The sequence below is a fragment of the Colletes gigas genome, unplaced genomic scaffold, assembly GCF_013123115.1.
Source record: "Colletes gigas isolate AHSC1104 unplaced genomic scaffold, ASM1312311v1 Colletes_gigas_Sc00015, whole genome shotgun sequence".
Classification (NCBI taxonomy): Eukaryota; Metazoa; Arthropoda; class Insecta; order Hymenoptera; family Colletidae; genus Colletes; species Colletes gigas.
Window position 1 is genome coordinate 4,164,604 of NW_025106644.1, and position 25,100 is coordinate 4,189,703.

The 25,100-nt window shown below is 37.6% G+C and overlaps 3 protein-coding genes across 8 annotated transcripts; all 3 read left to right on the plus strand.

Annotated features, from left to right (window-relative positions):
* Positions 1-853: 853 nt before the first annotated feature.
* Positions 854-3,267, plus strand: LOC122399732 (dimethylaniline monooxygenase [N-oxide-forming] 3-like). Of its 3 annotated transcripts, none has more exons than XM_043400637.1 (8): positions 854-974; positions 1,383-1,647; positions 1,717-1,855; positions 1,934-2,198; positions 2,362-2,465; positions 2,522-2,609; positions 2,668-2,831; positions 2,902-3,267. In XM_043400637.1, the coding sequence occupies exons 2-8, from the start codon at positions 1,454-1,456 to the stop codon at positions 3,208-3,210; spliced, it is 1,263 nt and encodes a 420-aa protein (XP_043256572.1). In that variant the 5' UTR covers positions 854-974; positions 1,383-1,453; the 3' UTR covers positions 3,211-3,267. The 3 variants fall into 3 exon arrangements, with proteins under 3 accessions (XP_043256572.1, XP_043256573.1, XP_043256574.1); XM_043400638.1 differs by having other exon boundaries at positions 915-974; positions 1,335-1,647; XM_043400639.1 differs by having other exon boundaries at positions 924-974; positions 1,376-1,647.
* A 170-nt stretch (positions 3,268-3,437) lies between these two features.
* LOC122400041 (membrane-associated guanylate kinase, WW and PDZ domain-containing protein 1-like) lies at positions 3,438-10,586 on the plus strand. The gene is made up of 11 exons (XM_043401239.1): positions 3,438-3,632; positions 4,464-4,543; positions 4,642-4,867; positions 4,953-5,356; positions 5,430-5,618; positions 5,679-6,819; positions 6,875-7,010; positions 7,078-7,620; positions 7,977-8,147; positions 8,224-8,358; positions 9,250-10,586. Exons 2-11 carry the CDS (start codon positions 4,495-4,497, stop codon positions 9,412-9,414), a joined length of 3,159 nt encoding a protein of 1,052 aa, XP_043257174.1. The 5' UTR covers positions 3,438-3,632; positions 4,464-4,494; the 3' UTR covers positions 9,415-10,586.
* Positions 10,587-11,528: 942 nt separating this feature from the next.
* LOC122399986 lies at positions 11,529-25,037 on the plus strand. 4 transcript variants are annotated; one of them, XM_043401132.1, is made up of 11 exons: positions 11,530-12,057; positions 13,697-14,291; positions 14,659-14,958; positions 16,345-16,653; positions 16,731-16,888; positions 16,969-17,140; positions 17,226-18,575; positions 18,639-18,785; positions 18,859-18,949; positions 19,010-19,079; positions 19,155-25,037. In XM_043401132.1, exons 2-11 carry the CDS (start codon positions 13,712-13,714, stop codon positions 20,580-20,582), a joined length of 4,605 nt encoding a protein of 1,534 aa, XP_043257067.1. In that variant the 5' UTR covers positions 11,530-12,057; positions 13,697-13,711; the 3' UTR covers positions 20,583-25,037. The 4 variants fall into 4 exon arrangements, with proteins under 4 accessions (XP_043257064.1, XP_043257067.1, XP_043257065.1 ...); XM_043401129.1 differs by having other exon boundaries at positions 11,529-12,057; positions 19,010-25,037; XM_043401130.1 differs by lacking the exon at positions 11,530-12,057 and adding an exon at positions 12,506-12,597 and having other exon boundaries at positions 19,010-25,037.
* Positions 25,038-25,100: the final 63 nt, after the last annotated feature.

Sequence of the window (25,100 nt, forward strand, 5' to 3'; positions counted from 1 at the left end):
AACACTTGGAACTGCATTTTTATTAAAAGTAAGTTGCAACTATTTAACAAAAATATTAATTATAATAAATATGTTCATTTATGTTAAATAAATTTACTGACTATGATCAGAGTAAATCGTAAACGTTTTTGTTTCAGAATTTTAATGAAATGCGGAAATAATATAAACAAAAAACAGTGAGTTTATAATTGGTGAATGCATACCATTTGCACAGACGAGGTATACGAGTCATTTGATACACGAAATTGTACCACAAACGAGGTATACTTCAAATCAATGGGGTTCGAGCGCCCTCTTATGGTAAAATGATATGATTACCACCCAATGGTAAATTCCATGAATCGTTGCCTGTATTACCGACGGTGCATAACGTCGAAATGGTAAGGAAGTTTCCTACAATCCCCAAAGACCCCAAAATCCCCAAGTATTTTACACTTTTAAAGTAAAATCAATTTGTATTAATTAATTCTTGCACAAAAGTCTCTCATAATGAACATAAACGATTTATAGGGTCATTTTGTGGTCGGTAATAATTTTCTTGCCACAATAATTTTGATCATACAATAAATTTCCAATCTCCAACGAAATATATCTATTCAACAGCGATGTATATTGACCCCCAATATATCACCGACCAATTCGACTGTAAATACGATTATTATTTACTTCCAACAGAAAAATATAATAACAGTATTTCTAAGTAACGTTTACATTTCACAAAGGAAGAATTTCCAAGCTTTCGTTCGTACAATCTCCCCAGTTCTCTTTGTTGGCTTAATCATCTGCTTCGTTTGTACCCTATATAGCAATCTGATGGAAAACACGATGACCTTGTTATCAGTGGCAGCCTTCTTTCGAACTCGGACTTTCCACGAGCTGATTATTTTACCGCAGATCAGTTTGTATTTCGTCTCCGACTGCAATACACCGACTTCGCCGGCGATTTCACTTTCTCTCTCCCGCCTTTCCAGTTCGTGAGTAATGCAATTTGAATTTTGCCCAAAAAATTTTCAAGTTCAAGTCTCTCTAAAACGAGCATATTTATCTCTTGACGAGCATATTTATCAATGACAACGCGTTTTACTATTTTCTGACGAGATAATCTATCAATAAAACCGTACGTGTTGGGTATTCGTGAGATAGTTAAGCAATAGTAACCAACGTGCACGCTCGGCTCTCGAGTCATTGCGCCTTTCTCATTTGCAACTCGACCGTGTGTTTGCATTAAACGATCCAAACTGCTCTATTTTATCAATCACAATTAAGTGAACTATTGGCTTATTTTTAATTAAACACACTTCAGTTTTCAATAACAAGTGATACATGCACTCCAGATAATAGCAAGTGTCCCTCAAGTTGTCGTTTCTGGAATCAGGAATCAGGCTGAAAAATTTGAAAGGCGAACGACCGATTAAATTATCGCTCCAACCGAGTTATTAAGTCCATCCAGAACATGAAAATCGCTGTGATCGGTGCTGGATCCTGCGGCCTCGCCGCCCTGCGACACTGCACTTCCGGTACGTACGATTGTGAAGTGGTTTGTTACGAGAAAACGGACCAGGTAGGAGGCACATGGGTCTACACGGAGGAAACTGGTTTGGACCGATACGGTTTACCAATACACACCAGCATGTACAAGAATTTGAGGTACAGTCATCTGTGAACGAACGTTTAACAATAATCTCTCATAACTGATAAATTATTTCTATTTTGCAGAACCAATTTACCAAAAGAAGTAATGGGATATCCCGATTATCCAATTCCTGACACCCCCGAAAGTTACTTGACACGCACGCAAATACTCGAGTTTCTCAACTCGTATTGCGACCATTTTAAACTTCGACAGCATATTCGGGTATTTTGTAATTTTTTTTAATCAAATCATAGAAATGATCACTCCTGGATGAGACCTGTTTAAGAGTTTATCTTGCAGTTCCTTCATAATGTCGAATTGGTGACGCCTACCAGTGGAGGGGACCGGAAGTGGACGATCAAGGTGAAAGATCTGCAGAAAAACACTGTTACGAGTGATTCGTTCGATGCAGTTATGGTGTGCAATGGTCATTACTTCAAGCCCAATGTTCCAAACCTGAAAGGCCACGAGACGTTCCAAGGTCGACAGTTGCACAGCCACGATTACAGGACACCCGATATATTCACCAATAAAACCGTTGTGGTCGTCGGTGCTGGTCCTTCCGGTACTGAAATTTGCATTGTTCCTAAAAAAACACCCGTTAATAACACCCAAATCTCTTTTTTTTGGATACCTTTCAAATTGTCACAAAAAAAGATTTTCAAGTGACATCATCAAAGACATTGCTCTGTATACTAATATGTCACAATTCTTTTTGTTCAAAACAGGTATGGACTTGGCACTGGACATATCCAAGAAAGCAACACGTGTAATTTTGAGTCACCATACGAGGGAGTCCATAGGCACCATTTTCCCTGAAAACGTCGTCCAGGTAACTGCACCTGAGAAAAGAGATTTTTTTGAGTCTGCAATATTCAAATTTTTCAGAAACCGGATATAAAAGAGTTGACTCAAAGTGGCGCCCTCTTCACTGACGGATCCAGTGAATCCATAGACGCAGTCTTTTATTGCACAGGCAAGTTGCAATTAATTCTATACAATAAACTATATTCAAATTAATCATTTTATTGTAGGATACGAGTATAGTTTTCCTTTCTTGGACCCTAAGTGTGGAGTACGAGTCGATTCGAACATGGTGACACCGTTATGGAAGCACCTCATATCGATCGAGAATCCCACCCTCGCTGTAGTCGGTATCCCATATTACGTTTGTGCTTTCAATATGTTCGATTTGCAGGTACGATTATAATAGACGATTATTATTTATTTATAAAGAAATTTATAATGCAACTGTTCCATGGAAACAGGTCCGGTTTGTCCTGAGATTCTGGTCCGGTAAGAAAGACTTTCCATCCAAGGAGGACATGCTGAAAGAAGAGAAAGAAGAATTAGAAAAGCTCCTGGCAAAGGGTCTTCGAAAAAGGCACTTCCACGAGATGGGTCACAAACAGGGCGTCTATTTCGACGATATTGCAAATATTGCAGGAATAACTCGTCTTCCTCCAGTGATCTCCAAGCTACACGATGAGAGCAGCATGCGCTTTTTGGACGATTTGGTGCATTACAGAGAGAGCAGATACAAGATCATCGACGATTACAATTTCATTCAACTTTAAAAGATGTCTCGCCTGTAAACTAATTTTTAATACTCCCTCGGATGTAATTGTTTTATATCGAGCCACTCATTAGCTATAAATTGTATAATTGTACAGAATAATGTGGAACTTGAATGTATGTACTTTTAAAATTAAATTAAACATGGCGCCAGAAGAGCAGTGCACGTTCCGACCGCTAGGCGACGCTGAGGGACGGTTGTCGGTTAAATGCCTCAGTTGCATGGTGGCGTGGTGCGTGTATGGTGTACATGCATCTGTACGACGAGTGTGAGGCTGCGAGTTCGTTTCACTCCATTATTATTTCGAAAATGATGAGCATTCCCGCGGTCCCGAAGTGATTCAGTGTCGAAGTATTTCAGTCCGTTTTCACGGCTGAGCCACGATGGTTGAATCAATAGGGAACCACGTCACTGAGAATCAGTGTAAGTAAATTCTCCTCGGAGAAAAGCTACCTAACCGAATATACCTACGTTTTCCTAGCCCGTACTGTATCATTATTTCCCACTTCGGACAATTTTCATGCCAATCTCGGTCTCGTTCCACGAACGTACGTGGGAAAGGGGGAGGCCAAGAGGTAACGTTTTTCTTACGAGGCGCCGCGTGAAAATAACGTTAGGCTCGTCGATCCGCGTCCCTCGGCGAGAACTTATTTACGTTACGAGGGGATTCACGGGGGAGCACGTTACTTTCCTAGATAGAAAGTCGCCGCAATTCAATGATGCGCGATATGTGGGCTACGCACAGACTCTCTCGGGTGAATGCATTCGTAAGAATGCATTCACGTACGCCGTGCGGTTGTTCCTCTCCTACTTTATGTAATTTTAACGCGGACACCTGTCCGTCGGGTTGTCCAGAGTGTCGTGTGTATCGGTGGCCGTGCGCCGGTGTCAGGAAACCAGGTTTCCGTTGACTGTCAACATTTTCATTCTATTCTTATCTGTCAGATACTCGAAATCCTCGATAAACGTATTTTCGAAACCGTGCAACGCGACAAACGTTTGGAAATGTTGCATAAAAGCTGTTGCAACGCGTAAAACGTAAAACGTAATCCGTAATCCGTGATCCTGATACGGTATGACATTGTTAGTTACAGTATCTATTCCCTGCCATGGAGACTAGTACATATTTGCTCGATGACTGATTTTCTGCATCTGTGCATTTCCAAGAACTAATAACAGTTAGAACATTCTGTGCAAGACTATCTTACTTGAAGCGATCAAATCTACATTTGTAACTTTACTGTTATTCGTTAGGGTTTTAAGGTGGGACTCGAGGAATCGTAAAATGGCTACAAAAACAGAGGATGCCACGTCTATTGATAATACCAACGATGGTATAAAGATACTTATGTTTAAACGTCGCTGCATGTACAGTTGTGTGACAGTATATTTTGTATACCGTTACGTGTTGTTGCAATGTATACGATTTCAGGAGAAAGCATGGACAAGGAGGTATTAGCGATTAGTGGGAATGATGAAACCGGTCATCGTATACCACCCACGTATTTGTACAATACAGGTTCAGAATCGAACACCGGATTATCTAATCAAGAGCAAAGTAATAGAAATCGTAATCAAGCCACCAATGACCAATTGGGACCTTTACCACCGAATTGGGAAAAGGCTTACACGGAAACCGGGGAAGTTTATTTTATAGAGTATGTACAGAACGTATCGGCTCCTTAAAACAAACTTCCCTTTGCGCAATTAAAATATTTATATATGCCGATGATAATATTACAGCCATAACACGGGTACCTCTCACTGGTTAGATCCACGTTTATCTAAATTTCAAAAACGATCTCTCGAAGAGTGTTTGGACGACGAGCTGCCTTACGGTTGGGAGAAAATAGATGATACGCTCTACGGTACATATTTTATAGACCATGTAAATCGTAGAACGCAATATGAGAATCCAGTGTTGCAAGCGAAACGCGCTCAGCAAAGTTTAGGAGAGAGAAAGAGTCCTAATTTTACTAGAAATCCTGACAAATTGAAAGGTCAGAGAATAAGGACAACGTTGATCAAAAGTTCAAGGGGGCTAGGATTCACTATTGTCGGGGGGGATGATTCGGTGGAGGAATTTTTACAAATAAAAAGTGTTGTTCCAAACGGTCCGGCGTGGTTAGATGGGAAATTACAAACTGGTAATATATAAAATTCCTCTAAAGCATCATCGATAGTAATGGTTATTTAAGCATAAAATGTTGTCGATTTTAGGGGATGTTTTAGTATATGTTAACGATACGTGTGTCTTGGGTTTCACACACAATGAAATGGTAAATGTATTTAAATCAATTGGAAGTGGCGAAACGGTTACGTTGGAGGTATGTCGGGGATATCCATTGCCATTTGATCCAAATGATCCAAATACAGAAGTTGTTACCACTATCGCTGTTAATGCACCAGGTAAAAAGCATGTTAAGTAATTGTATGTTTTTAGTAGAAGAATAAATTCTATTTCCTCAGACATTTTGACAGAAGATCCCAGGATGTACATGGATCTGGAACCAGCTTTGCAAAGCAACGATCGTTTCAATTTTCTGGACTCTACGTTTTTGCCAGTGCATAGTCTTCAAAACGGTGAAAATCTTGCTACGACCTCGGTAAACTCGATGCCTGATCTCTGCATATCCGACAAAATTAATACAATTAAAAGGCCCAGTAGTACAGATATTCTTTTGTCGGAGAGCAGCGACTTGAACGATTGCAAGGATTCGCCAATGTCTTCCAAACCGGAGTTTCTCAGTATTGCTATAGTGAAAGGAACCATGGGCTTTGGGTTCACAATAGCAGATTCAGCTCATGGCCAAAAGGTTAAAAAGATCTTGGACCGTCAGCGGTGTAAGAATTTGATGGAAGGTGACATTTTAGTCAACATAAATGATGTTAACGTAAGAAACATGTGTCACTCGGAAGTGGTGCAAGTGCTGAAAGATTGTCCACGCAACGAAGAAGCATTGATACATGTGCAAAGAACAACATCGAAGTCGAATGAAAAGAAGGAAAAGAATTCTCAAGACTTCTTCAGGAGTAAGACGCCAACTGCTGATATTTACAGCACTCAAACAAAGGCTGTTGTACCAAGCCGACCAAAAACACCGCTCATAGACACCAGAAGTCATCCAAAATCACCAACGAATGCAATCAGGTCGAATTGGAACGAGCAAAGTGAAAATGAATTAAATCCGCTCGATAATCGATACAAATACGCGGAATATAGTCATGGCATTTATTATACCGATCCGTACAAAGCGAACATTACAAATTTATCCGATAATTTTGCCGTGATGACGAATTTAGATGATGACTCTGTGAGAAATACCGCGAAACGGGATTGGGTTACTAACGACAAATTAAACATAAACAATGACGTATATTCTATCGATATCCCTCACCACGATAACATGTTGAAACAAAACGGATGTTTACGTTCAGATTATTATAAAGAACTGTACACGTCGCAGTCTCATTCCCAGTACAGCGAACAAGATTATAATGTATATTCCATCGGTCAAGAGCAGAATGTTGATACCGGTGAAATATGGGACAAACGAAAAGAGACTACAAGTTTCGAGCATGAGCAACCACATTCCAGTTCGATACCGCGGTAAATATATAAATTGTATTAAATTTATATATATTATAGAATATATAAATTTTAGATATCCTCAATACACCAACGAATTAGTATGTCCAATCGTGCCTGATATAGAGTGGATAGAGACATTGGTAACTTTAGTGAGGCAAGATACAGGTTTTGGATTTAGAATAGTGGGTGGTACGGAGGAGGGATCTCAAGTGAGTTGAATAATTGCTAACATCTCTGATCGAGGGAAATCAAAGGTATTGATAATGTAACTGTCAGCAGGTCTCGGTTGGACATATAGTACCTGGCGGTGCAGCTGATTTAGATAACAGATTGAACACAGGCGATCTAATCATGTCCGTTGACGGTGAAAGTGTTATGAACTCGTCCCACCACCATGTTGTTCAGTTGATGATAGCCGCCGCTCAAAACGGCAGGGTCACTTTAGGCATACGTCGTAGAATTAACACTCAGGAACATCTTCCAGAAAATCTCCAAGCTCCATATAGTAGACAAATGAATCTCCAATATCCTTACGACGTGACAGTCACTAGAATGGAGAACGAAGGTTTTGGCTTCGTAATTATCTCCTCGGTGAACAAAGCGGGCTCGACGATTGGCAGAATAATCGAAGGCTCGCCCGCGGAAAGATGCGGGCAATTAAACGTCGGAGATCATATTCTTGCCGTTAATCACGTGGATATTACAAATGTCTGTCACAAGGATATCGTGAATTTAATTAAAGACTCCGGGTATTCTGTTACTTTGACGATCGGTTATCCTCTTGACGATTGTTGCAGCAATACCTCTCTTTCTCAAAAGGTATTTATTTTTAGTACTAATCTTTAAGTAAATATACAGGGTGTTCGGTCATTCTTGGGAAAAATTTTAATGGGGGATTCTAGGGACCAAAATAAGACGAAAATCAAGAATACTAATTTTTTGATTGAGGCTTCGTTAAAAAGTTATTAACGTTTAAAGCTCCGCGCACGCAGCGCGCGCGGTTCCCGTTTCACAGGCGTAACTTTAAACGTTAATAACTTTTTAACAAAGCCTTAATCAAAAAATTAGTATTCTTAATTTTCGTCTTATTTTGGCCTCTAGAATCTCCCCCCATTAAAATTTTTCCCAAGAATGACCGAACACCCTTTATAACGATATAATGTCAATTATTATAGGATGAACCAACGTGTGACGGGGATGGAGGCCAATACCACGCTGTTGAATTAACTCGTGGAACTCGAGGATTTGGCTTTAGTATTCGCGGCGGTCGTGAATTTCAAAATATGCCGTTATTTGTTTTGCAAATCGCAGAGAATGGTCCTGCGTCTATCGATAATCGATTGAGAGTAAATATTTTCTTGGTAAAGTTTTCTTATAAAAGTTTGTCGAGCTTATGATTAATATATTGGTAATAATCTTCAGGTCGGGGATCAAATTATCGAGATAAATGGAATCAATACTAAAAACATGACACACACAGAGGCCATTGAAATTATACGAAACGGTGGACCATCCGTCCGACTTTTAGTTCGGCGTGGTTGTCAAATGCCTTCAGTGGTAGGTGCTCCTCCACACCTCTACGATATGAATATATGAAATTAACCATTTTATGTAACAACATATTAATCTCAAAAGAATTAACGGTATTTACTTTTGCAAGTGATGATACTAATGCTAACGTCGCCTTTGTGTAACTTTTTATATAATTTTACACAATGCTTCAAAGTTTAACATTAGGTAAAGAAAAACAAACAAACAAAACGAGAAAAGGAAAACATGATTTGCAAGAGATTGTTTTATTGCAGTGAGAGTTAGATTAATACTGTTTTGCAGTACTAAGACATTTGACACAGAAATATCTGGTGCAAAAGGGAAACAGTGTGTTATATTGTATATTTTATGGAGTTGGTTATACATATATGTAGGTATGTAGTAAGACAACTACTTTTTTATACGCGACACGTTGAAATCAAGTGTTACCATTCACATGTCGCACAGCTTTCATATTCAATAATATTATTTACATGGGCTTCAAATTAGACATATTACAGTTAAACATTAATGGAAATACCGAGGACATGGTTGTTGATTCTCAATGAAATACTTTATAATGGTATTAATATTAATTTTAAATAAGAAACCTTTATGAACTTTCAGTTGTGGAAAGGAATTCGTGAATGACTTTTCTTACAGCTACAAATGGTGACATGTAAAAAAGCCCAATTTATAGGGACGATACTTGCTCACTCTAACAAGATTGGACTGGTGCTAACTCTGTATTTAAATGATCTAATTACTGAAAGGAGACGAATTATTAATTCATCCTAACACGTGTGATAGCTTGAGAGTATTGTGCCTTGCGCGTGTTCCATATTTAATAACAAAAATTACTAAGTAAACGCTTAAGCTTTCGAAGTAATTATAAATGTTTATTGAACTTCATTGTAGAGTAATCTCACAATCGACCAAATAAGTATTCGACCGGTTGATGAGGGCACCCCACGCAGACATTTATTGAAATTACACGAGATGGGTGTGCACCCTAAAAAACGTCAGAAAGTTCGATTTTTCATTTTACTAAACTGCTGTTCATCCAAAAATAGATATTTATGATAAGCGTATTTAGCATTAACGACAAGGACATTTTTGGTCGTGTCTACGTTATTGATTCGATAAGTTGATATTTTACGTGGTTAAATATTAACTTTTGGGAAGTGAATCTCCTTAAGATTGTTTAATGCATAGTCTGGTGATCTTGGATTTTTAAACGATGAATTTGTATTAGAGTTCATTGCGTAAAACTGTCTGGCTGTAAAGATGTATATGATATGTCGATGGAGTACGATCTATTTGGAGGCAAATAGCATCGATACGTCCCACGTAGTGCATTGAAGTCAGGTATTTTAGTATTTATATAGGAAACCAATTTTGCACTGATAACATTCTGAATAAGAGAAATCGTAAGCTGGAAAGATATTGAATACGTTTAGTGTTTTTTACATTTTACATCGTAAATTTTTATATATTTAAATGTTCATGTTATGACGTTATTGTGGCCTTGATCATGAATTTAAATACTTTCCAGCGTAATTCAATTGTCTTACATTTTTAGCAGCATTTAAAAAGAGGTATTGTCGATATTATTTTCGTTTTAAGTATTTATTATGACTGTATGAAATATGTATGTATAGCAATAATTAAATTAAGTACTGATTACAACCAAAGAAGCATATGCACTTGTCGATCACTTTGTCTTGGGGTGCAATGCAGAAAGAACAATGTAAAAGGCAATTGCATTAACTATTTAAAGTTTTCTTTTGAAACATTGTCTCTTGCTGATTGTTCAGTGACATTTGTAATAAATGGATAATGACCGGAGAAGAAATCTTGAATTAGCAAAGATCATAAAAAAAAAAAAGAAAAAACTTTTATTGTTAATACAACCTCTTCCTGTCTTTTTGCGATACTTAGATACATTGAATATTTAAAAACTAATAAATATATTTTTTTACTAGTAAGTTCATAACGACTAGAGAGAAAAAAAAATAAGATGTTGTTTGGTAAACGAAATAAGTAAGAATGAATTAGATTATATTTTTAAATCTAATTAATGTGAAACAAAGACCAGCGGTTATGATGCCTGACAACAGGCGGGAACAATCGTAATTGTTCATTATTTGCTGGAACGAGCAATTTTACTGTAAGCAACAGTAATTGCATTTAAAGTGGATCATACTTTTTACCCTATACTGTAGCTATTGTGTTTATTTTTTATAATTATATATGTATACATATACACAATTTGTATATTCTGTAGGATATCGTAAACAATTTTAAAATAATTGTAAATATATATATACATATGTATTTATGTATATATATATGTACATGCGCGCGCGGACATATATACACATATATATATATATATATATACACCCACACGACACACATTTTTAAAAATTATACGATACTATTAATAATTATAAGCTTCGTGAAGGAAGCAATAATTTTTCAATTGAAATGTATTGACGATTCTTGTAATTTGATTATTAAAAAACTCCATGTCTTCTATATTCATACTACGATGTTGTTTCTTGCCAAGGTATGTTATATGCATATGTACATACATTCACGGAAAATCAATATCTTTCATAACTTGCAAATTGGAGTAATTTTTGTTATCGAACATTTTGCTGCATTTCATCACTGCCTCACAATTTTATTAGTTAGAATATTCGATACTGTTACACATCAGTTTCTCCTATTACTAATGTGTTTAGTATAATAGGAATAAATTCGAAAGATCGATATTGTTACGAAAACTTTACTCGAGATTATATCACTGTTGATATATATGTATTAATAATAAACAACTGCAGTTAATTATGCTAAATCTGTCTTTTAATTGAAGCTGATTAAGACAAATTTACTTTTTCCCATGGAATGCATACGGTTTCGTAACGAAAGAAATTGGAATTCATGTAATGCATAAAACGTATCAGGATTTTAAATAGATAGAATGTAATAATTTTTATTTCATGCATAGATCAGTAGTAAATTGAAAAATTAGAATCAAATGCTAGAATGCTTTCGAAAGTGGCGCCAATTGGAAGATATCGCGGTCACAGTGAAACCTGCGCGCGCCTACATTTCCAAGAATGCGACGCTTGACGTCTCGACGTGACGTCAGTCGATGTCGTCAAGCTACGATGCCCGAGATGTGCTCGTTCTATCCATTTTACATTCAGGTTCTTTCAAAAACAATCGTATCTTTTCCGCAGAAACGTCTCAAGATCCCTCCGTTTCGAGGAATCAAGCAACAAGCATATTCGATCGTTTCTCGCTTTGTCGCTTGACTCCTCGCGTGAGATCGCTGGACATGTTGGCACCACTGTCGATTGATCGCACGTATTTTACCCAGAACGTATATCGTATATATTTATTCGTGGGTCTCTTCGGGCGAATGTAAACAGAATTTTTTCCACAAATATGAAGTGACACGACCGATTTCTACGGCTGTGATTCGTGATACCGTGACGCGATTACGTGTTTACGGTGGTGTCTCGCGAAAAGTCCGTGCGTATTGGAACTCAAAGCGCTTTACGGTGGCTAGAAGATATATTCAGTGGGTAGAACAGGTTCGTGTTCGACCATCCCGTAGTGTAGTTAAGTTTGGTGAAGTGGACTGGAGACGAATATAGTATACATGGTGGCACGATGAGATATCTGCGTGAACTCGTTGATCACTCACTAACGGTGAGTACGTAGAAATGTTTCAGATAATCGTGAAAAGACCGAGTCCATCTTAGACCCTAGAAAATATGTGTCGATCGGGTTTCTCTGTGAAACCAAACCTGTGCTGCTCGACAAGCAGATTTCCCCGAGCAATCGATCGCGTGCCTTTTCATATTCGCTGGAAGACTGCAACGTTTCATACGTTTTGCATACGTAAATGAATCTGATTACGTGCATTGTTTCATGTGTGTCGCTATGTGTGCACGCGTGCGCTGTATATGTAAGGCCAGCATTCATGAGATCGCCATCGTGCATGAAACTACACATATACGTATTTATATATATATAGATAGATAGTTATATATAATATACATATATAATGTTGTATGTATATATGTATAACGCGCGACAAGGCGGAATACGAGGTACGGGCATCTACACGGAACACGTTACGTCGTGGATATAGAAACGTATGCTCGTAAATAAACGATTGTAACGTTTTTGATGCAATACGCGTCTCGAATATCTGCGAGAATGCTCCGTAGTTTCATGGCAGAAACGGTGTGTCCACATTGTATTTAATTGTGTGCGAATGATGCACGCTATATCATACATACAGGGTGTTCGACCACCCCCTGGGAAAAATTTTAACGGGGGCAGATTCCAGAGGCGAAAATAAGACGAAAATCAAGAACACCAATTTGTCGATCGAAGCTTCGTTAAAAAGTTATTAACAGTTGCACGCAGGTTGCCTATACACAGGCGCAACTGTTAATAACTTTTTAACGAAGCCCCCATCAACAAATTGGTGTTCTTGATTTTCGTCTTATTTTGCCCTCCAGAATCATTCGTGTGAATTTTTCCCAGGGGTTGACCGAACACTCTGTATATGTGCACACATATACGCGTGCTTGTACACATTTGCCCGTGTGTGTGTTGTGTAGTTTTTCTTTTTTTTATCTCTTTTTATCTCGTTTGCGCCATGACCGTGATAACTGATTACGTTCTCGAGTTATCAACTTTTCCTATTACTTCGATAATTATACTTTTCTAGTAAATAACAGCAATAACAAGTTATGATCAATGAAACTGTCCAACTTAACAGTATAGAAGAATGAAACGACGTACCACCTGTATCGAGAATTTTTGTTTTCCTCGTTTTTAATTAATTAGGATTGTATAGTGCTTTTTAAAGTACATAATGAATCATCTTGTGTCAATGACTATGTTCACAAATAAATTAATTTTGTGTAATAATTTTAGTGTCCAACATGCAGTTTTGCAAAGAGCATTTAAAATATACTAATTCTAATAAATATATATCTATTCATTTTGTGTACTTTTTTATAAATATTTCATTAAATAAAATGTTGTGCTTATATTCAATAGATTATTGAAACGAATTTCATAACGCACTATTGTAACTTTATAACATAAATAAGGAAGCTTTATGTTGTGACCTAGAATTTATCAATCAGAATGATATTTCCCCTTATCTTCATCTTCTGCAATCATGGAGATTCAGTTTTCATTTGGCTTTGGTGTCATACTGTTGCATGGTATACCTGAATATTTCTTGTTTCGATATATCCTATATGCATATGTTCTCGAACTGTATATAATTTTAGGTAATTTTGTAACAGAGTTTGTTTCTTTTTAGTAATGGGAGCGCAAGATGTCTTCGACCAAAGTTTGTCTTATAAGACTTCCGCAAGAAATGTTTCAATCCACATTATCAGATTCGAAAAGTGCATTGAAACATGATATCGTTAAATCTTTGGATGCGCATAGGATGACAGAATCTCTGTACCGTGTTTCAGAGAAATGCGAAAGTAAAAGTAATCATGTAAAAAGTAATGTTTGTCTCCCTCAGGAGAAAGGCACTATCGACAGGATAGAAATTAAATTGTGCGACGTAGCTGAAATTTCAGCAATTATTAAACATTCTCCTGGCGCATGTTCGATCGATCGTTGCGTGTATGGCGAAGATGTTAATCGTTGTGTTTGTAATTGTGATATAATGCATTGTCAGAAACAGAAACAAATCTCAAATAGTTATGTATGTTCTAATACATGCAATTTATGGAAAGCTCGAGTGTACGAGCATTTGCTATTACCAATTACAAAGAAAGTTGGTACACAGTGGAGGAATTGTTTTTGGAGAACATTTTTAATCCCTTTTATTGTTTTATTGTGTACAACATTGTGTAATGCAGATCCCAATCAGTGTGCAATCGGTCTCAAAACGCCTGGAAGTAAGTGTAATATAATATCTCTACTTTTAAATTTAAACAAGCAATTCAATTAGGATTAACGTTTGTACAATAATTTAACGAATTAACTATTCAAGCACAAAATTAATAACAATGTCAATTACCTGTTCCTTGCATATTTCTAATGTAGCTGAGTTTATAAATGAAACATGTATCTTTTACTCCTTTTGGAATTCTAGCTTGGTGCTAAATGCATATATCTATATTTAATGCACCGGGTGTACAGTCTAAGCTAAATCTTAGAGTAAAATCATCTTACACTTTACTAAATGAGTTGTATTTCGCACAAAATGAATATCATAAATTAATTCGTTCAGAATTATTTTTAAATGATTATTTTGCTCTTAAGGAACCTGGCCTCAAGGTGACATTGTTCTTGAACACGGTCAATCTTTGAGAATACTTTGTATATTAAATCAAACGTTTGTGGATACTGAATTTCCTGGTGGAAATGCCTCGGATCTAGTATTCTTTCGTAACAAAAAAGAGATGGAACCGCAATTTATTACAATTATTAATGAAACCACAATATCATTAGACGTGGAAAGACCTCCACCTGCAGAAGATATGTATTACTGTAAATTAAGGGTACACAATGATAAAAATAAACAATACGAAGCAGTTTGTTTGAACAAAGTTGTAGTTGGATGTAAGTACTTTCTTTTAAATAATGTTGCATTAATTAATTTTAAATCTTAAAATCGTATACAAGGTGTTCAGTCAGCCCTGGGAAAAATTTTAAAGGCCAAAATAAGACAAAAATCAAGAATATCAATATCTTGACTGAGGCTTCATTAAAAAGTTATTAAAAAATTTCAAATCTTTCTGAAAAAATTATTTTTAGCTAAGGGGGTTAATTACAAGCATTTTTGGTGAATAGACATACCCCTAAAATCCTACCCACTTTCGAGAAAAAAATTCGAGTAGGTACCGAACTTTTTAGACGAAATTATAAAATTTCAAATCTTATTAAAAAAATTATATTTAGTTACAGGGGTCAATTACAAGCATTTTTTGTGAATAGACATACCCCGAAATCCTACACACTTTCGAGACAAAAATTCTTTACCGAAAAATCTAATGTGAGGCCAGAAATGCTTCCCTGAAATTTCATGTAAAATGCAAACAACGCGTATTTTAGTGGAGAATATGTAGAAATTCTAACAATATTGAAAAAGTTGTTCCTTGACACCATAAAGTGAGAAAAACTCCCTAAAACTGGTCCCAATTTTCAAACAGCCATAACTCCTATTATAGTAAAGGTATATCACTGAAATTTTTTTCTGAAGCAGAGCCTATGGGTACCTACAAAAAAATATTAGACAACTTTTCTATAGAACGTCAAATAAATATATTAAAAATGAAAAACAAAGTTTCAAGAAAAATCGACAGGGGGAAGTCCCTAAATTTTTCGCAAAAAAAAAAAAAAATTTCAAATCGTTCTGGAAAAATTATTTTCGGTTGCGGGGGTCAGTTACAATAATTTTTGGTCATTAGGCCTACCCCTAAAATCCTACCCACTTTCTAGAAAAAAATTCATTACGAGCGGAACTTTAAACGTTAATAACTTTTTAACGAAGCCTCCATCGACAAATTAGTATTCTTGATTTTCGTCTTATTTTGGCCTCTAGAATCCCCCATTAAAATATTTCCCAAGGGCGGCTGGACACCCTGTATAAGCACCTAATTTATATAAGTATAATGATAAGCGCAGTATAAAGATCTTAATAAATAGTGTCATTCATATATGCTTATCAGGATAGGTCAAAAGGTATTTTATGAAAACAAGAGCAAGCATTGAGAGTCTGCTTTCATTAGAATTATAAGAACAGTATTTAATATGCTTTGTATCTTGGAATTCATATTTGACCACCATCCCTGATAAGATCATTTATGTAATGAACTTGGTGTACAAAGAGAGTCATTTATAAGCATTCTTAGTAATATATTTTTTTGAAGACTTTCCTCGAGAAAGAAGTCTTGTTCTCTATAAATTGTTAAACCGATTTACCAAATATTTATCAATTGTCAACAGTCAAACCTCAAGAGCCAGAAAATTTCACTTGTGTGTCTCACAATTGGGAGAACATGACCTGTTCGTGGGATCCTGTACAAAACTACGTTACAACGAGATTCACGCTTGTGTTCAAATTGCCGGGAAGAGCCGGAGGACGAAAGTTGTATCCGTGCCCTAAAGAAAATCAGAAACCAAATATATGTTTGTGGGATACGTCTACGAATCCAATTTATCGACAGCCATACGAATACTACACGTTCATATTAAATGTGGAAAATGTGCTAGGGAACGCCAGTTTCCAACATAAATTTCATCATTTTGCTCACGGTTCTTATCTATTATTTTCTCATTCAACTTTGGTGCGTTGAAGAGTTCAATGACAAAAATAATATAAATGTTTACAGTTATTCCTGCAAAACCAGCTAATCTGTCGGTTATTAACAAAACATCAGACAGTGCATTGTTACACTGGAGTGTACCTTTTCCAATGCAGACCTTTCCGCCTGGTTTACATCACAGAATAAGGTACCAGAATCAATGGGATCACCAGAAAAATTGGCAGGTGACGATAAAGAGAAACTTCATTATGCTTCGATGACTGTAAAAAATGCACACCGACCATTGATAACAAATTTCTGTTAGGTGATCAACATTACAAATGACATTCACATGCATAAGAGGTACTATAATCTTACCGGGTTGGAGTACGCTAACACTGGCTACGATGTACGAGTTTTTATGAAAAGTGCTGTCGCGACAGGGGAGGATAAATGGAGTCAATTCAGCGACGTCACTTTCAGAACACCGCCAAGATGTAAGCCACGGTTACATCAATTTTGGTCTTATTATTAACTGTTTCCCAAGCTATTTATTATATTACAATATATTTTACATTTTAGTACCTGGCCGTCCTCCAAAAACCGATATTGGAAGCTTCGAAATAGCGGAAAATAGCGCTAACAGGGACGTGTATTTGTATTGGCAAGCCATACCGCAATATTTAGAAAATGGCGATAATTTCAAGTACGAGATCCATCATGTGGAGGAGAACGGGCGGAAATTGTCGCTCGTTCCTAACGAGACCACAACGACTTACGTCAAGGTCAAAGGGATTAGTTTCAATAGTTATAGATTCGAAATCGTTACAACGAATATTGTCGGGCCCAGTAAGGAGCGGGCTAAGATTTTTGTACCTAGTCAATACGAGATACCGCACGAGCCCATAGCGTTTACTAAAATAGCGTTCGACGGTGGCCTGTACGAGCTGTCCTGGAAGCCACCGATTATGAACACAGAAGTCACGAATTACACAATTTTTTGGTGCGATAACGTGCGCGACCGTCCTTATCAGTGCACCGGTTATCTGGACTGGGTGCACGTATCGAGAAACACAACGATTTACAACATGACCGTCCCGGATCCCAACAAATTCTATCAATTCGCGATCTCCACGAACACGAACAAAGGTAGCAGCGGAATGGTGTGGGCGTCGTGCACCGTGATCTACAACAAAGTTATCGGGAAAATGAAGTCCGTGTGGATAAATCGTATTGGCTCCGATTTCATCGAGGTCGGCTGGAAACTCGAGTGTTCCGATCGGATTGGAATCGTGGAAGGGTTCAATATTTACTACTGCCCTATTGTCTCGCCGTACAATTTGAACTGCAAGGGTTCGAAACTGAACACGACGATAAGAGCAGACCCCCACACCATACATGGAATAGTAAATAATTTAAAACCATACACAACGTACATGCTGGTGGTTGCTGTTTTAACTAAAAGCGGAGAAGGTGTGCACAGTGATCCTTTGTACAACACAACGCTGGAGGCTGCTCCAACGACTCCTCCGCAGGATGTGAAAATCATCAACGTGACAAACACCACGATGTTCATCACGTGGAAACCGCCAGACGCCATGAACGGTGTGCTACGGTACTACGAAGTGTATTACAACAAAGAGGCCCAAAAAGTCGAAGAAGCAAATCACATAGAGCTGAAGAATCTTCTAGCGCATACGAATTACAGCATCAGCGTGGCAGCGTGCACCGTGTCTTGCAGCATAAGATCACCCGTGATCCACAAAGTCACGAAGATCGGGGTACCGGGAAGAATAAACGTGCCCAACGTTCGCTTCATGAACTCTAGCCAAGTGGTTGTAATTTGGAACAAGCCTCAATATTCAGCTGGTCATTTGAACTATTACGAAATATGCTCCAACGATGGCGAGGTTCAAAACAGCACTAGGACAGGTAACGTAAAAAGATCACTTGAAACGTAGCTTATAGTTAGTTTCATTTCTGTGAACATTGCAGAAGCTCAGTTGCCTATTCCCGACTGCAAGACCGTAGGGCGCGAACGGCTGTATCAATTTAGGGTAAGAGCTATTAACATTGCGTCGGACAACACACATTTGAAGGGCCCTTGGTCCGAACCTGGCGAGGGAAACTGTTACAGCGATGGTAAGTCCACATTTGATTCTCTTATCTATTTTTTTTTTAACAATTGTTATTTCACAATTTGATTACACAATAGGACCATCGTTTAGTGTGTGGGTTATAATATGGGTAATAGGAGGCGTCAGTATTGTCGCAATCCTTCTCTGTCTTGGACACTTGTCAAAGAGGTACGTAGATCTCATTCGCTAAAAGTGTTTTGCAACTGTGCTGACCGGTTTTATTTGTAGGATGTGGTTGAAGTGCAAGGCGATGCAGGACGTTGAAGTGAAATTGCCGCCAGGATTGGCGCCCAATATGGTAATATGCACTCTTTATGAGAACGAGTGTCGTATCGCTGATGGAAGATTCAAATTTGCCACATTCTTGTTGCAGAAACTTCTTCAGAAAGTTGGCGAGCAACACATACGGCAGTCTTCTGCCGATTCAAGCGGTTGTTCCAGCGGTCAGGAATCCGTTACCTCGTCCCTCACGTCGGATTCTCAGGTTTCTAGCGACAGCGGTACAGAAATTGACCCGATGCCGGTGTCGCCCAATAAATTGTTGGAGACACTGCCGGCTTGGGAGTCCTCGAGTTTGCGTCAGAGGAATGTTGGAATCACCAGGCCAGTGTTTACCACGGAGACAGCACGGTGGGAACCGTACGTGAAGGTTGCAAAGTCTGGGGAGCCCATCATCGGAGACACATTGTCCCTGGCGCGATCCACGCCAAATTTAACCGACAGCACAGGCTATACAACTTCCCAACATACATGGTCCTCGACTGGTTACATCAGTATGCCATCGTCGGAGGAACTGTCGAGCAATCCGAGTCCTGTTCCTAAAGAAACTTCAACCGCTGGTGGCTACAGCGTTATAGGATCGGTACCGAAGCCAGTGAAAACAAAGTCGGAGGATGACAGTGATTTAACGGAGTCCACCGCGGACACGCTGATACCTATCAAAGCGGATAGCAAGCCAGCGAATCCGTACATAACTTTAGCCTCTTTGGAACAAAAACAAAAGGACAAGAAGACGATCGACGCCCTGCGCGATCTGGACGATCTGACGTTCGCGGAGCCGAACAAATCGAAACTGGAGTCTCTGATTCCGTTCTCCGGCTCTGATAAAACCTCCAAGCCGTACGTGCAAACGGGTTTGATCGATTCGTTGAAGAAACCGTTTGCATTAGGTGGCATGGACGGTGCTAGAAGCGCGACGATGTCGACGCCGTTCACGTCGACGTCTTTGACCGATTCGTGCAACAAACCGTTCGTTTCCTCTTTCGTGAACCCGACGTCTCTGCCGTCCACGTTGGACTCCTCGTCGAAACCGTACGTTTCCGTGTCCTCGATTCCCGAGGTGTCGAAAAAGTCGAGTTTCCAACCGACCGTCTCGGAGGCCCAGAAGCCTGGTGGTCATCAAGCTTCCACGGTCGACGGTTCGAAGCCGTACGTTCTGGCGAGCTCCGTGTTCCAGATGCTGCAACAGCAGCAGATGGGTAAACCGGAAGTGTCCATTTCGGAGGCGATGGAGGATCGAAGCGACGAGGACGCCATGACAGCGTATCCTCTGTGTTGGCAGACGGGTGATACAAAACCAAGCTCGAAATTGGACGCGGAGAAGCCTGTCATCGCGACCAAACAGAGCGCTGGTTACGTTACCATTGCGGAGAATCCAAAGTTAGATCAGCACAGATCATCGACGGTGTCGTCGCCGTACGTGCAGCACGAGAGGTTCGAGAAACCGTTGCCGCAGAACGCCATTGGACAGTCGGACGAACAGTACAGCAAAGTGACTGTTGTGCCAAGTACTATTCAATGAAACGGAGGAAGTGTTTCGTACGAGTTTCCGTCGACGCGGGAATCTCTTCCTGGCGGATCAAAGTGGTGCAATACGATTTCACATTTGTAGGCGAGCTCTGCATTTGTTCTCGCGTGTAATAGTATTTAGATACGAAGATCCAATGAATACTAAATTGAAACACGGAGGAAACCGGTGCGTCCTGGTAGGTGTACGAGAGTAATTGTGTTTTCCGGGATCCTGCCCGGAAACAAAATGGCTAGACGCCACGTTACGACTGAAAACATGATCGAAGAATATACCACGATATATTCGGTACGAGGACATGCCCGTAATGACCTCGTTTGTGAAAGTATGTACAAAATGAATTACTTTTTGTATCGCATATCGTGCAATGTGATGTTGGAGATCACTGGCGACGCCATAGCGTAAGGATACCGTAGTTTAAGTAAATTATGTGGCATACGACCATCGAGAGACAACTTGTGTCGGGAAAATCAAATTTCTTCGCTGACTATCTATGGCAGTATAATAATTCTCATTGTAGGGGAATCGTTATTTAATAATCGTGAAGCTTTTAAGCAAACTCTTTCTAAGAATGTTAACGTTTAGATGTACGGTGCGAGATAAGAAATTTTTTTTAAACTGATTTGGTTCGAGTGTCGTGTCAAGAATGAATCACATGCATGATAATAACGTTCATAGCGATGTATATATTTTTTAAAGTCCACAATGAAATTTTTCAAACGACAAGTCAATAGAAACTTTGTATATTTGTTTTATTCGAGAAACTTATGGTTCTTTGGAGCAAAGCAAATATTCATGATCAACCGAAGGAATCGCTTGCAATTTTGAATTTCTATATTTTTTTGCGATCACCGCGACAAAAATAGAAATTTCTGCTACTAGAATCCACAGAGTTACAACGATCTTCGCTGAACCGCATCCGAACGCGCAATTTGTTTATCTTGTACATATAAGTTACAAATCGTTCCTGTAGTATTTTACTATCGCTAGTAATGATTGACAGAAAATATGCAGTAAAAAGGAAACTATGATAACAAGTACAGGGTCAAGGATAATAAGATAAGGAAAGATTAATCAAAGTGCAGTTCTGATTGCGAGACCAGTTAGATTTTTGCATGTTTCTTACATATTTCATTATCTGTTAAAAAAAACTTAAACACCAGAGAACAACGTTCTATATTGTTTCCATTTTAAATGTCGATTGGGCATTTTTAGTAGTTTCAATAATTTTTAAACGGAACAAACAGTTTGATACATCAATTTTAAATCAACATCCAGCAAACAAACAAATTATTTTAAACGTTGTTACATTTTCTCAATATAAATGTCATTTTAAAGATAGAAAATCATTCGCAAACTTTAAATAGATTATTTCTACGGTCAGCCGGAGTTTTGAACGAATTAGGAAATATTAGAATGTTGTGGGAGCGCTGGTGCAACAGTCGAGCAGTCTACTTCGCAGAAATTTTAAGGAACTATGCAATGCCATTGAAACATTTATGTTATAACAAGAATATATGCAGGACGCTGTCGAATAACATGTAGAAGCTTATGGGATGTGATTCCTTATAAAAGAATAGGAAGAATATATATTTTTTTTTTATTCTTTACATAAGAAATCACCATTCACATGTGCATGTTATTCGACTGCACCCTGTGTGTATATATATATAAATATATATATATATGCATAATACCTTAAGCTAGTCATTGACGGGGTACATGAGTTTTTACAGGCCTTTTTTAACTCTTATTATTTCTACTTTATATCATCAATTTTTTAGAAGCTTTAATCTATGGTAATATTACCACTTTGTTGGCGACCAGGGCATATCATTTAATCTTAAAGCATTATATTACATTAAATCGATATACAACTCTTAATCAGTATATTAATCAACGTCTGCATTAATCTATTTGCAACGAGAATATTATATAAGCTGAAGGTCATTAGGAAAGGATCGGGAATCGAGAGAGAAGTATAATTTTTTTTCGCATCATCATGAACAATTCCACGATTGTGTGTATCAATCTGTATTTTACCTCGTATTGAAAAAAAATTTAATAACTTAATTATTAATAAATATACCAGTACAAAAAAAAGGCCTGAGAGGATTTATAGCCGAGTTGTTTTACAAGTTCAAACAATTTTCTATCGACGATCTTGTTGAAAGTATTTGCGAACAAACGAAAAAAGAATTAACGAACTTATATTGCTTGTACTTGTGAAATGATGTGTAACAAGTTTCATGGAGTAATTTTGGTGGTCCATGGAACTGTCTCTGGAGCGAGCTTACGTATACTCGTATGTTATTGTTGTTACTAAGAGAGGAATCGCTAATATTTAATGAATCGCGTGTAATATGTAAATGCTACTTAGTTTGTAACGATATTAAATAGAGGGGAGGAAAATACAATCGATGAACGTCTTTGGTGTATTGCGAAAGCATTGGATCAAGGGAGTATATCCATTATAATTGTTACGTAGCAACACGTGTGCACAGAGAGTGTTCGAAAGTGGCATCACGGAGCAGGAAAATTTTAAATCGAATGATAAGAGAAAGGATATATTAATTAATTGTATAATTGTCTTATAGGAAGAGAGCGGGGGGGAGCAAAAAATGCACGAATGCACTAAAAGGTTTTGAATATGCTCATGTTGAGGTAATTAAGTATTTTTCACGGTAAAGGCTTATTAGATTGATTTAGAGGAAATAATCCAGCGCTACTACTTTGTTAGGTTTTACATGTCTACATTGTACATACAATATATATCTATTATTATCTATTTTTGTTACATATTTATAAATGAGAAAAGAACTACTTTATTGCACACCGAGTATGTGCGCGCGGATGTGTCTATACGTATGTGTATGTATGTATGTGTATATATATTTAGCCCAGGCTAAAAGGTTTTAAACGATGCAATTATGGTCTTAAGTGATTTACATGTATAGAAGATGTATCAATGACTTATGAATACGTGACACATATAAGACATTTCTATCATTACATTATCTTTATCGATTAATTTGCCTTGCAGTGATCGAGCATATATAGAACGCGTATATTCATGATTTCTTTTTTTTTTTTTTTAATGTAATCGAATAATTCTTGTATAATTTAGTTGAATAATTAATAGTTCGTTAGGGATGTTTATAATGTTTATGTTACAATCTTCATTGATACTGTGGGAGCTCGGTGTTTATCAATGATGAATTAATATTGACAAAATCGTGTATAAAGTCGAGGCAGTTCTATACAGGGTGTTCGATTAACCTTGGGAAAAATTTTATTGGGGGATTCTGGGGGCCAAAATAAGACGAAAATCAAGAATAGCAATTTCTCAATTGGGGTTTCGTTAAAAAGTTATTAACGTTTAAAGTTACGCTTGTGAAACGGGAACCGCGCGCGCTGCGTGCGCGGAGCTTTAAACGTTAATAACTTTTTAACGAAGCCTTAATCGACAAATTAGTATTCTTCATTTTTGTCTTATTTTGGCCTCTAGAATCCCCCATTAAAATTTTTTCCAGGATTGATCGAACACCCTGTATATTAGAATTACTTTTATGTAGTAAATGCAATTGTGCAATGACTTGCGAATAATCGATTATATGTAAATATTAACCATTTAATTTTTCTCTCTTTTTACGTGTAATATAATGGCGTTGAATCATGTTCATTCGCTGAGCTCCCCTGGTTGTAGATTTTTTTTTATATATATTCAGAGTGCAGTGAATTGTTGATACAGATTACCAGATTTTTGATTACAATATTTGTTGTTGACGTAGTGGGGGGAAAAAAAGTGTTCGAAAATTATACTCTTACGTATTTTACGTGACTGTTTATTTTGTGGATTTATTTGGAGGCTCGATCGTTCGCAGAAAGCTTCGTTATTCACGGTAAACGTTTAATGATATTCGCGAGTAGAGAAAATTTTATTTAAATTTGACCGACATTGGACATTTTCGAAAATGAAGTTATTTTTTTTTGCAGAAATATACAGAAGACACTGCGTTAAGATCAATCATGGGATACTGTGTAACTGCAAATATTTTTTTTCGCTGGTTAAAGTTATAAAATTAAGCAAATTAATACTCGAGAGTATGTCACTGTGCTAAATAGAAACAATCGATTTTATAAAATTTGATAACAGTATTCCAGGATCGATAAATCGATAACACAGTTGCGTCAAACTAACTCCATACTAATTCTTAATGAGATCTTGTACAGAGTATTGTAAAATATATTTTTACTACATTTTTTTTGGTTTTATTATTTATTTCTTATATACACGGAAATTGCGCGCAAGTTTGTATTTGTACGACCGCTGTTCTTATGCCATTACATATGCCATGCCGTTTAGGCTTGCCATTCAACGAAGATTTATTTTACAATCCCAAAGTTGTTTTGTTTTCAATACTCATACACGGATCGTAGATACAAAAAAAAAAAAAAGGATTTTGTAAAACTTATCTTCAATCAATGCTGTTGATAAGCGCTTTAACAGCT

Excerpts from the sequence above, each read along its gene's own strand:
- LOC122400041 (XM_043401239.1), top strand. The coding sequence starts at position 4,495 with ATGGCTACAAAAACAGAGGATGCCACGTCTATTGATAATACCAACGAT. Across the intron at positions 4,544-4,641 it reads TATTGATAATACCAACGATG|GAGAAAGCATGGACAAGGAG; the intron begins GTATAAAGATAC and ends ATACGATTTCAG. Across the intron at positions 5,619-5,678 it reads TATCGCTGTTAATGCACCAG|ACATTTTGACAGAAGATCCC; the intron begins GTAAAAAGCATG and ends CTATTTCCTCAG.
- LOC122399986 (XM_043401129.1), top strand. The coding sequence starts at position 13,712 with ATGTCTTCGACCAAAGTTTGTCTTATAAGACTTCCGCAAGAAATGTTT. Across the intron at positions 17,141-17,225 it reads TTTCAGAACACCGCCAAGAT|TACCTGGCCGTCCTCCAAAA; the intron begins GTAAGCCACGGT and ends TTTACATTTTAG. Across the intron at positions 18,950-19,009 it reads CTTGGACACTTGTCAAAGAG|GATGTGGTTGAAGTGCAAGG; the intron begins GTACGTAGATCT and ends TTTTATTTGTAG.
- LOC122399732 (XM_043400637.1), top strand. The coding sequence starts at position 1,454 with ATGAAAATCGCTGTGATCGGTGCTGGATCCTGCGGCCTCGCCGCCCTG. Across the intron at positions 1,856-1,933 it reads AACTTCGACAGCATATTCGG|TTCCTTCATAATGTCGAATT; the intron begins GTATTTTGTAAT and ends TTTATCTTGCAG. Across the intron at positions 2,832-2,901 it reads TCAATATGTTCGATTTGCAG|GTCCGGTTTGTCCTGAGATT; the intron begins GTACGATTATAA and ends CCATGGAAACAG.